The 17,702-nt window shown below is 40.7% G+C and overlaps 1 protein-coding gene across 4 annotated transcripts in view; it reads right to left on the reverse strand.

The window, feature by feature from the left end:
• USP24 (ubiquitin specific peptidase 24) overlaps positions 1 to 17,702 on the reverse strand; it is a 147,833-nt gene that overhangs the window by 3,237 nt on the left and 126,894 nt on the right. For all 4 annotated transcript variants that reach the window (XM_068539966.1, XM_068539967.1, XM_068539965.1 and 1 more), the window contains 11 exons: positions 15,704 to 15,820; positions 15,226 to 15,318; positions 13,576 to 13,678; positions 12,296 to 12,417; positions 11,300 to 11,413; positions 9,586 to 9,651; positions 7,477 to 7,543; positions 5,965 to 6,043; positions 1,886 to 1,961; positions 884 to 970; positions 433 to 543 (listed from right to left, as the gene is read on the reverse strand). In XM_068539966.1, coding sequence (XP_068396067.1) covers positions 433 to 543; positions 884 to 970; positions 1,886 to 1,961; positions 5,965 to 6,043; positions 7,477 to 7,543; positions 9,586 to 9,651; positions 11,300 to 11,413; positions 12,296 to 12,417; positions 13,576 to 13,678; positions 15,226 to 15,318; positions 15,704 to 15,820 — 1,035 coding nt within the window. The remainder of the gene's footprint in view (positions 1 to 432; positions 544 to 883; positions 971 to 1,885; positions 1,962 to 5,964; positions 6,044 to 7,476; positions 7,544 to 9,585; positions 9,652 to 11,299; positions 11,414 to 12,295; positions 12,418 to 13,575; positions 13,679 to 15,225; positions 15,319 to 15,703; positions 15,821 to 17,702) is intronic.

A 17,702-nucleotide genomic window follows, 5' to 3' on the forward strand; every position in this document is an offset into this window, starting at 1 on the left:
GTATTACAAATACTTTAAAAATAAGCTTAAAATTACTCTTTGACTCCCCTGACAAACAGATTTCAATGGCATGAGGCCCTTCTTTTCAAGGGTCTGTGTTTCCAGGAAGGCTGGTGAGAGCAGAAGGAGGAAGGGGTGATTCTTCATAACCCAGCAGAACAAAGTACAATCTGGAAGGACCACATCTGCAGCCTCGCTTTATCAGGACGCTCTCCAAGCTCAGCAGAACAGCCAGCAGAGACTGAGGCCAAAGCCTGGCTTCATTTCACGGTGCAGCACTGTTCCGCTTTCTAAGCACACAGTGAGAGAGTCCTGAGCAGAGACTACTAGAGGGTGGAGCTGGTGTTTCCTTTCTCTCTTGATTATGGAGATTCTCTTTGGAGAACCTCAGAGCAGGTGCTGCCCTTTCACACAGGACATGCCCTACTGTACCTGCTGTAAGTGCCTCTCTCCGTTCTCATTTGCAGGACTGCTCTCCGACCCGTTACTGCTTCCCGACTGCTCCTTCTCATTCAGCAGAGCTGTGGCATATGCTAACGTGTCCTGCCGGAGATTGAAACACAAGAAAAAGTTAGGGGGTGTGCAGTGGCAGCACCATCACTGAGGAAGACTACGCTTCACTTGACCTTTGGAGGTGGTGCCTTCACATCAACCTCTGTGGCAGTGGGGGCCAGACTGACCGACCCTCATTGCTTTTCTTCCAGGCAAATAACTCTCAAACTGTACACCAACTTGCTGTCTTTTCATAGAAAATCAATTGTTTCTTCCAGCCTTACTCATTTTTAACCTATACCTCTTTTCTGAGGCTGCAGTTTCTGAGAAACATACTAAAAATCCTACCTAAGGGATTTCAAGCCACACAAAACCAAAAGACAACTCTCACCTGAGCTGAAATTGTTCGCTGAAAGGTTTTTCCAGTTGATGTTTCATTAGAGACATTACTCTGCGGTGTCCAGTAATGTTCTGACATCTGAGACAGAAAGTCAAAAATGCCATCAGAGGACTTCCTGGGTGGTCCAGTGGTTAAGAATCCGCCTTCCACTGCAGGGGACGCAGGTTTGATCCCTGGTTGGGGAACTAAGATCCCACATGCCACAGGGCAACTAAGCCCGTGTGCCGCAACTAGAGAGGCTGCGTGCTGCAAACTACACAGCCCACGCGCCACAACTAGAGAGAAGCCTGCATGCCGCAACCAAGATCCCACGTGCTGCAACTAAGACCCGACGCAGCCAAAGACATAAATAAATCAAATAAATATTAAAAAAAAATGTCATCAGAGATGACAAATAAGCCCACGTGAGCCCACGATTTCTACCATTAGATATTACAGTACAAAAAGCATCTAGGGACTTCCCCGGTGGTCCAGCGGTTAAGACTTCATGCTCCCAATGCAGGGGCCCCGAGTTCGATCCCTGGTCAGGGAACTAGATCCCGCATGCCACATCTAAGAGCCCGCATGCCACAACCAATAGATCCCGCATGCAGCAACGAAGATCCCACGTGCTGCAACTAAGACCTGGTGCAGCCGAATAAATAAATAAAATAAAAATAAAAAGCATCTAAAATAGCGTATAAATTGACCCAGACTTTCTGTCACATCAGGAGATTCTTTCTTAGAAGATTCCACTTCCATTCTCAAGAGCTCACTAAAATATCAATATTATCTCTTATATAATCATCCTTACCTTTTTATCCATACAATTAAAACACATGTATTAAGATACAAATTAAATGCATAAAGATAGGTATCAACTGTACTAAAAAAAAGTCTGAACTCTGAAAATATTTTGAGGACAGTCTTCAAATTAAGTTTGAGATTTTTCCTGATAAGATATGCTGCTATTGATTCCAATGTTATAGCCAGAAAAGTTAAAAACTCAATTACCTTCTTCTGCAGCCACTGGACAGCCCAACTCCAGTGATGGGAGTTCTCCTTGAAGTATTCTTTAGCAGCAGGACACCTGGTGATTGGAGGAAATTTTTATTAGCCAAATGCTTTCTCTGCAAATATACTTCTTTAATATATAGTACTTTAAAATTTGGAAACAGAAGTGCTACTTTCATTAAAGTTCAGTTGTCTTTACATTAAATGTGTATGTTTTTTGGTTTGGATACATTCACATGTTTAAACTTCAAAAGGCAGTAAAAGATAAATATGTAGTGAAAAGTTTCTTATCTACCTCTAACTCACCCACTTCATTCTATTAAAATTCCAAGTTGGAAAATGAAAAATAAAACAAAAATACCCACAACAAATTGCACACTTAATAAATAACCTATTTATTTATTTATTTACATTAAAGTATAGTTGATTTACAATGTTGTGTTAGTTTCTGGTGTACAGCAAAGTGATTCAGTTATAAATACACCTTTTCAGATTCTTTTCCATTGTAGGTTATTACACGATGTTGTATATAGTTCCCTGTGCTATACAGTAGGACCTTGTTGTTTATCTATTTTGTATATAGTACTGTGTATCTGCTAATCCCAAACTCCTAATTTATCCCTCCCCCACCTCCTTTCTCCTCTGGTAACCATAATTTTGTTTTCTATGTCTCTGAGTCTGTTTTTTTTGTAAATAAGTTCATTTGTATCATATTTTAGATTCCATATCTAAGTGATATTTGTCTTTCTCTGTCTGACTTACTTCACTTAGTATGATAATCTCTAAGTCCATCCATGTTGCTGCAAATGGCATTATTTCAATCTTTTTTTATGGTTGAGTAGTATTCCATGGTATATACATACACATCTTCTTTATCCATTCCTCTGTCGATGGACATTTAGGTTGCTTCTATGTCTTGGCTATCGTAAAGAGTGTTGCAATGAACATTGGGGTGCATGTATCTTTTCAAATTAGAGGTTTTCTCCAGATGTATGTCCAGGAGTGAGACTGCTGATCATATGGTAACTCTGTTTTTAGTTTTTTAAGGAACCTCCATACTGTTCTCCATAGTGGTTGTACCAACTTACATTCCCACCAACAGTGTAGGAGGGTTCCCTTTTCTCCACACCCTCTCCAGCATTTATTATTTGTAGACTTTTTAATGATGGCCATTCTGACCAGTGTGAGGTGATACCTCATTGTAGTTTTGATTTGCATTTCTCTGATAATTAGTGATGTTGAGCTTCTTTTCATATGCCTATTGGCCATCTGTATGTCTTCTTTGGAGAAATGCCTATTTAGCTCTGCTGACCATTTTTTGGTCGGGTTGTTTGTTTTTTCTGTTATTGAGTTGTATGAGCTGTTTGTATATTTTGGAAACTTGGCCACTGTCGGTTGCAACACTTGCAAATATTTTTTCCCAGTCCATAGGTTGTCTTTTTGTTTTGTTTATGGTTTCTTTTGCTGTGCAAAAGCTTAGAAATATGATTAGGTCCCATTTGTTTATTTTTACTTTTATTCCTATTGCCTTGGGAGACTGACCTAAGAAAACATTGCTACAATTTATGTCAGAGAACGTTTTGCCTATGTTCTCTTCTAGTAGTCTTAAGGTGTCCAATAAATGACCTCTTGATAAAATCAAACTAGTCTTTAACTTTTGTGATTTAAATAAGAATGATATTATGGGGAAAACAATTTTAAAATGTGATTTTGGAGCCCTCCAGCTTTCCATTTTTATTTGCCCATCTAGAAAGCTGTCCTTATTTGAAGACACTACCGATGGGGATATTGCCACTAATGTATATAAAATGTGATATGTGCAGGGTATGGAAGCACATATAAAGACACTACTGATGTCTGGACCGTGTGTCTGCTGGCATAAGACATGCTATGTGGCCCCAACACTACTTGGAAATGTCACTTTTAGGCAAGGGCTTATGATGACATGTTGCCAATATGAAGCCTAATTAATGAACCCACAATTGTGGCAGGATGATCTCCATCTGTGTCTACAATGTTATGTCATCTGGAAAACGCGTGTTCGTGCATTATTTCAGTGGGGCTCTCATTTAAATCTGTTGAGGATGCTCAAATGCAGCAGATTAATCCCAACAGATTTCTCATTCTCATTCTGGTACAAGTCCAAGGATGGCAATACCCATGCCTAAGAATCAGCGAAAATCTGGAGCAAAATAAATTAAACTATAAAAAGAGCTCGGTGCAAGATTCAGTGATGGCAGTGCAGTCTGCTCAATAACCTTGGGTTACGCTCCTGTATATATATCCTGAAAAGACAAAATCTCTAATTTGAAAAGATACATGAACCCCAATGTTCACTGCAGCACTGTTTACAACAGCCAAGACATGGAAACAACCCAAGTGCCCATCAACTGACGACTGGTTTAAGAAGATGTGATGTGTGTGTGTGTGTGTGTGTGTGTGTATGTGTATATATATATATATATATATATACACACACAATGGAATATTACTCAGCCATAAAAAGAATGAAATATTGCCATTTGCAGAAACATACATGGACCTAGAGAATATTATACTTAGTGAAGTTAGACAAAGAAAAATATTATATGATATCATTTATATGTAGAATCTAAAAAATAATACAAATGAATCTATATATAAAACAGAAACAGACTCACAGACATAGAAAACAAACTTATGGTTACCAGGGGAAAGGCGTGGGTGGGGAGGATAAATTAGGAGTATGGGATTAACATACAAACTACATACATACAACAGATAAGCAACAAGGATTTACTGTACAGCACAGGGAACTATATTCAATATCTTATAATAACCTATAATGGAAAATAATCTGAAACAAAATATATAACTGAATCACTTTGTTGTACACCTGAAACTAACACAATATTGTAAATCAACTATACTTCAATTAAAAAAAAAAACAAAACCTTGGGTTAGCATGCAGTCACTCCGATCTTTTGTTGGCCAACGTACTAAATCGGGGAGCTGAAGTTGCAAACCACTCAGGTTCCTTCTAACATTGAGAACCTTTGCTTTCCAAGGGTCTATTGACAGATGAATAGATAAGCAAAATATAGTATATATATATCTATACAATGGAGTATTATTCAGCCTTAAAAAGAAACGGAATTCTGATACATGCTACGATGTGGATACACCTTGAAGACATCACGCTAAGTGAAATAAGCCAGTCATAAAAGGACAAATACTCTATGATTCCATTTATGTGAGGTACCTACGACAGTCAAATTCATGAAGATAAAAAGTAGAACGATGGTTGCCAGGGGCTGGAGGGAGGAGGAATGGAGAGTTATTGTTTACTGGGTACAGAGTTTCAGTCCTGGAAGATGAAAAAAGTTCTGGAGACTGATGGTGGTGATGGCTGCGCTAACAATGTGAGTGTACTTAATGCCACTGAATTGTACACCTAAAAATGGCTAAAATGGTGAATTTTATGTTATGTATATTTTAGCACAATTAAATAAAAAGAAAAAAGAACCTCTGCCTTGAAGTCAGTCAGCCTGTGATCAAGTCCTAGCTCTGACGGCAGGCATGTCACTTAAACCACCTATGATATGGGACTAATAACAGTACTTAACCTCATAAAGTTGTTGAAAAGGTTAAATGAGAATACAGGCAAAGTATTTAGCATAGTGCCTGGGTTCATAAGTGTAATTAGCTGTTTTATGACTGTCTCTTGAGAGGCAATTTTGAAAGTGGGGACCTAGAAGCCGACACAGTTGGTAGTTAACTAAAGATCTCTTGAGTGAAGGTTCATGAACTCTTTGCTGTCGAGGTCCCTAAATCTGCCTTGGACTCCTGCCCTTCCTGCATAAAGCCTGGTGGTTTAGCATTTTTTTTTTCCCTTGGATTACACAAGATCTGTTACCTTTAACACTCCCCCTCCACATCTCTTGGAGATCATTTGAATAGTTGTCTGTACCATCCAAGCAAGCATGCCCTGACTGGGTGAGATTCTCTAGGTACTAAAACAAGGCAGATTTTTTCCTCTGGTCATGTTTGACTTGTAACTAAAACACCATTTCCTCACTGCATTTTGAGTCAATACTTACTTCTGAGCAAGAGTTACAAGAAATTTGACACACTGGTAGCAGCGACTGCTGTCCACGTGATTACTGTGGTGCATCAGAGCTGAAGGAACAGAAGAGGAAATTTTAACAGTAAAGCACTAAACTGAAAGTGGGTCCAAGTAATAACAGCTCTCTTGTTCTGAAAATTTACAACAAACTATTTTGATAAGCAGATAAGAAACTTAACAAAAACATGGTGGTGCTGACTCAACAGGAGTCCCTAAATTCTAATGGGTAGAAACACTAAGTAGTATTCAAGGAACACACAGGGTGGTGAAAGTTTGACTTTTACAAGAACTGAAAGGAACTAAAATTTATAATGGCTGATAATTCAGCTAGAGACCTTCAAAGTTCTCCATCCACCACACTACTGACAGAGAGTAGTTAAAATACTTTTACTGTGATAAATGGAAATGTATGGTATTAGTTCAGTTCAACAAATATTTTCTGCTCTTTGCTTTTAGCATTTAAAGATGAATACAGCTGATCCTTGAACAACATGGGTTTGAACTGTGCAGGTCCACTTACATATGAATTTTTTTCAAGAAATACATATAGTACTACACAATTTGTGGTTGGTTGAATACTCAGATGCAGAACTGTGGATACAAAGGGTGGACTCTGGAACTTGAGCATCTGTGGGTTTTGGTATCCGAGGTGGGTCCTGGAGCCAATGCCCTGCGGGTACCCAGGGATGACTGTAATGCCTGGTCCCTGCTCTTGAGCAGTGTATGCTCCGTAAGTTCCAGAGAGCCCGGGGACTGCCCTGAGCGGAGTACACCATTCCAAAGGGGGTGGCCTAGAATGCTGTAGCTACAGAACCTTTCTCGCATAAATTTCCTTTCTGCAATAAAAAGAGATCCTAAAACTTCTCTTAATACGTAGCAAAATCTAAAATGACTCAAGTTAACTGGAAATACAGGTGGATGGTGGGAGTTGGATAAGACTATTTTTAACTAAACTCTTCCTAAGAAATAGCTCATTAAAGCCACTTTAGCCTTCTGAAAAAGAAAACTCTGTCAAAAAACTTTTATGAATAGACAATAGAAATTTGGGTACATTCATACCACAAGTAAAAAAAAAAAAAAAAAAAATTACATTTCATGAGCTTGACAATATCCTGCGTGTAAGGTTTTAGTTTTTTCCTCCTCAATGGCTACAGAGTGGGATGAAAGATTTCTTGCTTAAGTGGACAAACTTTAGCTTGTTGAAGAAAGTCACAGCACCCCCAAATCTTACCTGACCCAGTAAAAGGACCTCAAACTGTGTCTTACTAAAAGCAGGAGAGTGTCCAGGGCGATAAGATCCTCTGGCTCTAATTCTCCTGACTAGAATGAGGGAGCCCAACAGCCCTGACCAGACTTCTCGGGGCTTCCTCACTGATCCACGCCAGGCAGATCGTGTGGGGCAGCCCCGGGGAGGAGAGACTGGCTGGAACGATGAGCTCTCTGCACATTTACTGCAGACACTTCTTCGTAAGGCAGCCATACTTGCCTAGTAATCCATTTTCTGTCTCAAACACAAATTTGACTCGCTCCACCTGTATGGGATCCTCAATGACCTGGGAGAAGTAGGAAACAAAGGCTGGTAAATGAAAGAAGGAACTTGGGTTACAGCCACTGGTGCCTTTAAAAAAAAAATAATTCAAGAGATTATAGTTTCTAACATAACAAAACCAAATACAAACAAATATCAAGTCATTGCCGTATTTCTCAACAATATATTAAATTTTAAACTAAACATGAAAAACTATTACGTAAGTGATATTTGAAGATACACTCATTTCCTAATACGTGTTCTTACCGATAACATCTAGAGTTCTCTGTGGGTTATATGGACGCGTATTTCATGATCCCAAGGATAAGAGGTTTATGGTTTACAAAAAACGTGTCAAAGTTTTGATATAACACATGCTCTACAAGTTGATGTGGAGGTTTACACCATGCCAAACAGGGCTGGATCTACATCTTACTCTCGCTGTACTTCTAATGCCCGGGCACTGAACCGGGCATGGTGCAGTAAACTAAATGGGTCTGTCGTTGAGCAGGTGAACAATACGCAGTCCCACCCCAAGGAGCAACAATCTTCCAAAAGCACTAGGACCAGAAGGCAGTAAAGACCAGAAAGACAGACTTCTTAGAAATGGCACCCATGAGGTACTGCCATATTCAAAAGTGTTTATTAAATGCCTACCCTGTGCCAAGGCCTAAGGGACCTAAAGGGAACCCAGGCCCCCCCCCCACCACCACCACCACAGCCTCTCTTTAAAAAGCCCCTGGGCTAGTCTCTCACTGGCTCACGGTCAGTCACCAAATTCTACTGATTCTCTTTCTAAACACCTACTGTTCTGGCCTTTGCTCCCTCTACTCCTGTCTCTCCTTAGTACAAGCCTTGTTATTTCACACTCAGATTATTGCCACAGACTCCTATGTGGTCTTCCAGTTCCAACCTTGCCTCCTTCTTTAGTCCATCCTTCAAGACAACTGCCGGGGGAATCTTTCTAAGACATAAATCAGGTCACATTGCTTTCCTGCTTCAAACCCTTCCATGGTGCCCATCACCGATGGCAGAAGTTGCTAACTTAAATGTCTACAGAGCCCAAGACGACAAGACATGAGCCATGCGGCAGACAAGAGGAGTGGTGAGGACACTGGGGAACGGGAGACCACAAGCCTCATCGAGGGGGTGCGTTGCGGCTGTTCTAGGTGACGGGGTGTGGAGGAAACGGAGCCAGTGTGGCCAGATTACCTGATTCCTCAAGACAGGCTGGGATCCAGAAAGTAAAAAACAAGACAATTTGCGCCAACTTAAATAGACATGTAGGCGGAACTTGGTCACCAGAGTGTCACCACTGACCTACAGGGAAAAGTCCACACGCACTGGTACCTGAAGCCTTTCCTGGTCTGCTTTGGGCTTCTTCCCCAAGCCCTACGAGTTCCCACTCCTTCTAGAAGGCTCTACCTCTACAATTCACTGAGCAAACCAGGGGTTTGGTGGAGAGCATGGGATCCAGGCCCAGTCGCTTGGCTCGGATCCTGGCTCTGTCACTTACTGAACAATGGCCTTGGGCAGCTCACTCCACCTCTCTAAGTTCAGCTTCTAATAAAACTATATTTCACTGATTACAACTGAATTTTAGCCCCTGCTTTTCATATTTCTGAAATTGGGATGCACCCTACAGTGGATGACATTTCAGTTTTTTGGCTCATGAAGATATTTTCAGTAGTACACAGACAGTCAGTGGTGTCTCAGATTCGAGTGAACTGTAGAGCCAGCCGTTCACCTCTGCCGGTCACAGGGTCACACAAGATCACATCTGAGCTGATCACAGTTTCCTGTCCATGGTGAGGCCTTTGCTCTCTGCACTGTGATTGCCTGTGTACTTGTCTGGCTCCCTCACTAAACTGCAAGTGCCTATGAGGCAGTTTATTATCGTTCACTTCTAAATCAGTAATGCATGAAAAATGGCTGATATGAAGAGGACTCAGTGAGTGCAGACCAAAGGAGCGCAAAGGCAACCCAAGGACACACAGTTTTTATTCATGAACACACGTTGACTAGTAAATACCTAAATGCAAGTGAATTAGAACATTTATGACTTACCAACATCTCATGAAGTAGTTGGAACGTATTCTTTAACTCATGAGGTGGAGCTGTTTCTAGTTGGTTCTGAAATATTTTTTAAAAGCATAAAGATTCCAGTAAGTCTTCAGTGGAAAGCACACTGGAGTGGCAACCAACAGTGCTGGATTCCAGCCCTAGTTCTACCACCTCCTGGCTGATCTTGGGCAAGTCGTTCCCTTCTCTGCGTCTCAGTTCCCCAAATGCTAAATCTGGGGACTGAAACAAACAACCTCTATGGTCCTCCCACATGTAACCCTCCTTGATATTTTACTATGAAATTAGGAAGGAGACAGGAAAAAAAGCAGAAAGGAAGGGAGATAATTTTCAGTCACTAAACAGGCCTAAATTTATACCTATATTTCACTTATACATATCCTATTTTGTTGAACATGCTGGAGTAGCTATGAGAATGCAAATGAGAGTGTTCTGAGATCAGCATGCTAGGAGTGAAATATATAACAAAATTCAGCTTAGGAAGTGGAAAAATCTGCCAAGATACACTAAGTGAAGAAAGCAAGGTTCAGAAAACTCACACTCCTGTGCATTTTAGTAACCTTATACATGTGTGTAGTAGGAAAGGAGATACTGCATTACAACACCGCACTTGCAAGGTGCCAGGTACGGTACTAAGTAAGTGAATGAGGCCTGGAAAGACATATACAATGTGACAATACTGATCCGTGGGGTAGGGTGGAGAGGGGATGAGCCTGGCTGGTGGTGGTCAAGGTGGACTTTGGCCTTGTTTGCACGTTTTAGTTTTTCACCAAGAGAATGCAGTTATATATTATCCATGTAATTAAAAATTAAAGATTAAAAACAAATAAAAATGCTAGGTGTAGGCTTAAAGGTTTTTCTAATAATCCCCAGCAAGGTAGTAAACAATATGGTTAAGAGCACAGCCCTGGAACCACACTGCTGATGTTCAAACTCCCACTCTGCTACTTACTGGTTGTGTGACCCTGTGCCTCAGTTTCTTCAATTGCAGAATGGTGATAAAAATGTATCTACCTCAAAGGACTTATGTACTTGAGAATTAAGTGAGTTAAATAGGTAATATTCTTGGAACAGTGCTCGGCATCTAATAAGTGCAACATAAATAATTACTATACACTGATCAGAGCTTCATAAATGAACTACATACATCAATATTTCAGAAGGTGACAAAAATCAATCTACTTTTGATATTTTAGATGCTGCCTGGGGAAATAATCTAAAACTGTAAAACCATTTTACACAATAATGGTCACCACAGCATTAACTATAAAGTATTAGTCTTAATAGTTAAGAACTGAACCCAATGCAAATGTGCATCACTAGGAAGGGAATGGCTAAGTAAATTATGGTACATGAGAGAATGAAATATACTCAGATAACTTTTAATGATATGGAAAATACTTATAAATGTCAAGTGAAAAAAAGGACACAAAATCATAAAGACAATAAAATCCCAGTTATGTTAAAATACATGCATAGAACATAAAAGGGAAATGTATGAGAATATTATAAATGGTCAGATTTTGAGTTCTTTTTTATTCTTCATTTAAAAAAAAACCCAATAAGTATATACTATTTTTATGATTAGGAAAAACAATTAAGGTTATTAAAAGAAACAGTGCCTGGGAGCCAAAGGAATGCTTTCCTCGTGTCTCACCCACAGGCTCTCAGGCTATCACCGGGTTTCCCGAGGTCCTACCTTAATGAAATGCAGCATGGTGAAGGAGAAATGCTCGTTACAGAAACAGCAGTACACCACCATCTCAATGAGCGCCAGCAGTGAGCCCGTCAGCTCTCGCAGAGCAAACATTACCTAGCGGGAGGGCAGAAGAGGAGTAAGCCTTTCTTCTGTCACAGCTTACTGTTGATATGCTGTTTCTGACTTTCACTGAAATTTGCTCAGATTTATGATTATCAACATTGCCTCAAAATAGTCTGAGTCTGTCTGAGAGTTAACACAATTTGTGCAAATGTGCACCTTTCTCTCGGGAGTCACTTTCATCAGATTTTTAAAGGTAAATCTCCGCCTCCCCCATTAAAATAACCACCGATAGATCCAAAAAATACACAATGTTAAGCTTAAAAAAAAAAAAAACAAAAGAGATATATAGCACAGCACTGTTGATGTAATTAAAAACCAGTATGATTATGTTCACAGAGTCATACTTATGTAAATCAAGTAATGGAAGAAGGATTGGAAGATTACATTCTCAAGAGGGGGTAGCTCTGGGTGGAAGGGGAAGGGACTCATTGTGGATGGGCCACAATAGGGGGTTGTGAGCAGCCCACTTCCATACTCCTGAGGTTGAAAAACCCATGTGCTTCAGAGCTGTAGTGTTCCAGGACCAGGGACACATACAAGAGATTGGGAATAAACCCTCTGATAATAAACTGAATGACTGTTGACTGGGGAGGTGCCATGTACCTAGCTCCTGGGACCTGGAGGGGTAATTAGCTGGGCTGGATCTTGAGGCCCAATTCTTAGTTGCAGAGAGGACTAAGAATATTTAGTCCTTATTTCTTCCTGACACACATATAGGAAATAAAATTATTTGAAATAATCACTTCTCTTAACAATACTCCCCTTCATCAGAGCAACATACAAAATACAACTAATAACAAGAGGCATTTTTCCTCAAAAAGAAGAAAACAGCTAAAACGAAAAGAAAATGGCTTTAGCAGAACAAGTACATACCTCTAACAGGTAAGGTTTCCCTTCAGACAAGAACAACAGGGCTTCGACTTCCTCGTGGAGGGGCAGCAGAGGACTCGAGGGGGCAATGCTAATAGGCGGCCGTTGTTTAAATACACCCGGAGCTTTAGGGGACCAAAGAAAAACCCACTTTACTGGATATTATCACATGAAATCGACTCTACAAGGCAAAGCGATCCCCTCAAGATTCATACATGCAACCACTGAGCACCTACAACTGTTCCCTCACAGACATGAGATGGGAGAAAACACTTACCCCTCTCTTTCAATGTATGCCCAGGATGTAGGTGCAAGATCTCTAGACTCCTGGTGATTCCACCCAAGACAATCTTCCGAAGAAGTTAAAATATACAAAGTGCATGAAAAAAAAGAATGCCCAAAGTGCCTCTGAAGAGACCCTGGACAAGGCACTTCTGTTGCCCAATGGCCAACACCACCTGTGCTGAGCAGAATCAACCCACGTGGAAGGGGTTACCCCACATGCTAGAAAAGCAAGGACTCTCACTCTCATTTTCTTTTGCAAACTCTTCTAACTCATGAATGCAGTAGCTTTGCCTCTGTAGATGGGCGAGTCAGAGTTTAGGAAGCACACTCTAGCTCACGACCGTCTGAGCGCTCCCAACGTCCCTTCAGACAGCCAACGGCATTTCCAGATCAGAGGGACGCCCTGTGATTTTAATCTAGTTTCCTGGTCAGATGACATGAAAACCCTACCACAGGCTCGGGGGTCAGAGGCTTGCATTCCACACTGGCTGCCATGCCCCTGACTAGTGGTGAGACTTTCAGGGGCTACTAGACCTCTCCCTATCTCAGCTTCTGCGCACACAGGAGGGGAACTGCCCTCACAGGTTTGCTGAGGGGATTCAACACAACAAACTGCGAGCCCCACGGAAAGGCACAGCACACAGAAAACACTGACTACTTCTCAGCTGCTTTCCTGTATTATCACTGTTACTGTTGCTGTCACGACAAGGCCTAGAAACAGTGCAGAAATGTACCTTTATCCCTAGAGTGTTGTTAAATACTTCTATATCCCACCCCAAAGAAATGACTGGCTTGCTCTTGTGACAAACTAGTAAAATAAGGTGAAGTTTAACGTGGATTGAAACAAAAAACTTTTTAAGTGTTCCTCAAATATCAAATAGCCAAATGAGAAACAAGTAACACCCATTTAACTGCCAACGTTGTTACTCTCCACGTGTTACTGACAAACTCACCATCTCTCTGTTTTCCTGATGTATTAAAGACAGGTTAAAGCTTACCAACATTTCTTTGGGAAGAGACATCTGAGTGCAAGACAAGCAATGCCACTGTATTGTGAAGGTTCCCAAATTCTCGTGCTTGTGCCGAACTCCATCGACGTATCTGTTGTCAGAGAAAATAAAGTGGATGTTAGTGCTTTGGTTAGAAGGGTGTGCGGGTTCATGATACTTTGAGCCACATTCTTTCTCAATGTTTGACAGTAGGACAGGTCAAAGTCCAAAAAAGTCATGGGTTTTAAGCCAGCTTAAGAGTGGCTTAACGTAGATGTATATTAACTCGTATTCTAAAACAAATCTATTTATGTATTCAATTCAGGTACTGAGTGCTCACCCTGTGCCAGGTAATTTCCCTGCACCCAGTATAGTGGGGAAAGCCTGTGAGGCTGGAGGTCTGCAGGCCTGGCTCTCCTCTGCCACTCGCTGCACCACACAGATGTGGGCGAGTTCTCTACCTGACTTCTCTGTGTAAAGACAGAGATAACCTACCTGTTCCGCCCACTTCGTGGTTGTGAGGACCAAATGAAACATGAAAGGCAGAATGTTTTCAAACTCGTGTGCTCCATAAATGCAAAACAATATTAATCATACAACATAACACCATTAATTAAATCTTATTTAAATTACAATGAATTTAAGTCAATCGCCAGTGTCAGTGGAGTCCCTGATAAGGAAAAGCTTGAAGTGAAAAATAGATACTGTAAATCTCAACATAACATCAACACACAGAGCATGTCAGTACTTGTTTCTTTAACACTAAAGAGTCACAGCGGCAAGGTGGTATGACAGGAGGCTGAGAGGAGGCCTAAGTAGCAAGTCTGTCTCCCTTAATAAAGAAAGGAAAGCTTCCCTAGGCAATGCATCACATACAGGGGAAACCAGAGCTTTAGCCCTGTGACCTTGTCAAGGTTGTCACAAGTTGTCACAAATCACAACTTTTCTGAGCTGTAATTCTTGCCTGAGAATGGGGAGGAAACTGCCTGTTTTACTGAATTGTGAGTTTCAGAGGTAACAGCATGAAAAGTAACCAGTTCCATAAACAGTATTTATCGTTACAGCATGTTCACATTTTGTGTATTTTAAATCTATCAAACAGAAGAAATACAATGATTGGAGAAACACACCAATATAGGAACTTCAAACAGGAGAGTCATTTTTTGATATATCTGACCCTATTATCACAAAATCACTTCCCTTTCATTTTCCGAATATGAGTATTACATCTGCAGCAACGTCGTTCGGCGTGTAATGGTTCGACTTCACATCTGAATCCTGGCCTGTGACCAGCATCCCGTGTAAGCACGTCCACCAACACAGCCTTGCTCACAGACCCAGAGAGCAAGTGGAGGACCCAATGCCACTATTTCTTGAATGCTTTTGAATCTCCCAGGCAGAACCCATCTTTCCTCCTAGGTCACTCAGCACTTTGCATTTTGAGTGATATCCTAGTTAGTCATTCCCATTGGTTACAGCATTTAGAATAAATTCTATGAGGAGGCTGTAAAAAAATAACTGAACTCCAAAGAATTTTAAAGGCTATGTAGTACTTATACCTGGACTCTGATGAAATTAATATTTATTCCCTACAAAGAGAAACACCGTGGCTTCCAAAACCGTGGCCACTTCGCCGGGATATATAAAAGTAGGCATTACCTGACTGTTCTGCCGGTTGGCCCCTAGGAGAAAGCTGATCATGTGTCGCAGAGCTGAATGCTTCAGAAGAAGATCTCCGGCCCTAATTCCTTGCTGTCACGAGATATTGAGAATGACAAATTATATTCCTATCCAGACAGAGATCTATTCCAAAAATACAGTTAAATGAGAAGTTTTAAGTGGTAAGTTTTTAAATGGTATAATTTACATAGAGAAAGTACTTGTTAAAAATCTAACAGCCCTGCAGTGCTGCACAACGGCCCCTAGTTTCAATGCAGACTTCTACTCCGACAGTAAGTAACGATCCCTACGTACACTGGAATTCTTGCAAGTAATATAATGCACGAATTAAGATTTTTAAGAAGAAACACTCATAAAACCATATCATATAGATCCTATATTGACCAGTCTGAATTTTTTGCGCATATAAAATTCCTTTAGACTATCAATCTGCTATATTAGGAAAAAAATCATTTACCTTTTGTACAAAAGTGTTGAACAGGAAAAAGTACTGAGCACAGTTTTTACAATTTTCGGGAACATCTTTATCCAACAGAGCAAGTAGTACCTCCAGTAACTGATGAAGGCTCTTTAACTGATTAGAGGAAAGATGAAATTACATAAAGAAAAAGAGTATAAGACAGACATCTGTAACAGGATTAATCTGAAGTAAATCACCATAAGAACAAAAGGAAAGTCTGATTGACACAATCCAGTCTCAGATTCAGATGGATTTATGCTTTGGAGAGCAAAAACAGAATTATCAATTTGATCTTCCAGGGAAGACTGGTGGAACTGTAGAAATAATTAAAAGAAAAGCCTAGTTTTGTTTCCTAGCTTTCAGACTCAAGGCACGGTTCTACTGCCTAATCGTCACGTTTTTTGCAGAGCCCATTTCTTTCTGTCTCTTAAAAGGCAGGGGGTTTAGAGGTAACATATTTCTGAATCCCTCCCTCCACTATGCTACTTCTTCACATAATCACAGATGCAAAGAATAAAAAACACAGACACAGGCATAGGGGCTAGAAACCAAGCCAATGGAGCAAATGGAGAGCAACAGCCTGACAGAATGACAACGGTAATATCGACTCAACTGTGAACTTACTTGAAAGCCCGCTGACGCCTCATGGAAAGCTTTGAAAAACATTTTATTTGTTTAGAAACCATTTTGGTCATCACATTGCTTCTTCTTTCCCTCCCACCCCAACTGTTTTTGGACAAGTCCCTAGAAATTCATGTGTGATCTGAGAATTAAGACCAGCCTTACTACTCTTTATCAGTTCATTTCCTCTGGAGATGGTTCTCACAGACTTTCGAAATATTCCCATCCATCCTGTCACACTTGTTATATACAGTAAAATCTACCATTTATGTAGCACTTCATTTCAAAGTACTTTACAATATAAAGTGGGTAGCAAGAGGTACCATTTCCATTATGGGGTAAAAATAGACATAAAATACATCAGCTGGATATCAAGTAGGATTTACTGAGGCAAATGGTTTATGTCCTCCACCACTCCCTTCCCTTTCTCCCCACTGCAGCCCTGCCTTTAGAGGTTGGTGGGATGATGCGCTATGGCCTGACCCCAGCTGTAGGGAGACTACGCTAATTCTGCCTTTATCCTTTGTCTGGGTTTGTACATGGGAGGAAGGAGGAGAGTAAGAAGGTCCTTATGTTAAATATCTTAGAAAACTTCCACAGGGGTACTTCAGAGCAACGGTATCCAAACTGTCCTAGGCTGCTCCCAATGACCTATTTTTAAATATTCTGCAACCAGGTAAGGTTTTGCCAAAAATGGTTCTGCTGTTTAAGCTGATCGAAAGCCAATGCCTTAGAGTAAACCTCTACTTCCTTAGGATTCCTGGAACTGAGAGGGACAGTCTTCCTCTAGATCCTCCCTGAAGAGTATATTTGACCTCCTTCTCCATCCTGGATTGAGCAGAGCTCCTGAGCATGTTTGGTCTAACGGTGCGCCCCGGCTCAGGACTGTTGAAGGAACTGAGTGCCTGGGTGCCAGGCACTGGGTGTGGATCAAGGGTCTCTTTAAAGGACTTGCTCAGGGTTGAACAGTAAAGCCAACATCTGAATCTGAAGCAGCAATTCCTAGAATTTGCATTCAGTTCATTGAGACACTGCCTCAAGCCAATTTATAAGGAGTTTATAAGGAGCCAATTCGTTCTGAAAACAACATTTTTCAAAGTTTTCCATGTAGTGTCAGCTGTTTGAAACAGCAAACTTGGGAAGTAACTGCTGTATTTGCTAGGACTTAATAACAGACTGAATAATTAGACTCATGTCATTTATGTCCCTAAGACTTAAAATTTGGGGGGATTGAGGATGGTAATAAATACCATGGTTTGTTTTAGCATATGTGGAATTGTGAACCAGAAGAAAATATGTTACAGGAAACATGGTTAAGAAGAAGAAGAAATTCAGAAGAACAGGAACAAGGATTAGGGAATAACGGAGATCAAAG

This window comes from Eschrichtius robustus, chromosome 3, assembly GCF_028021215.1.
Source record: "Eschrichtius robustus isolate mEscRob2 chromosome 3, mEscRob2.pri, whole genome shotgun sequence".
NCBI lineage: Eukaryota > Metazoa > Chordata > Mammalia > Artiodactyla > Eschrichtiidae > Eschrichtius > Eschrichtius robustus.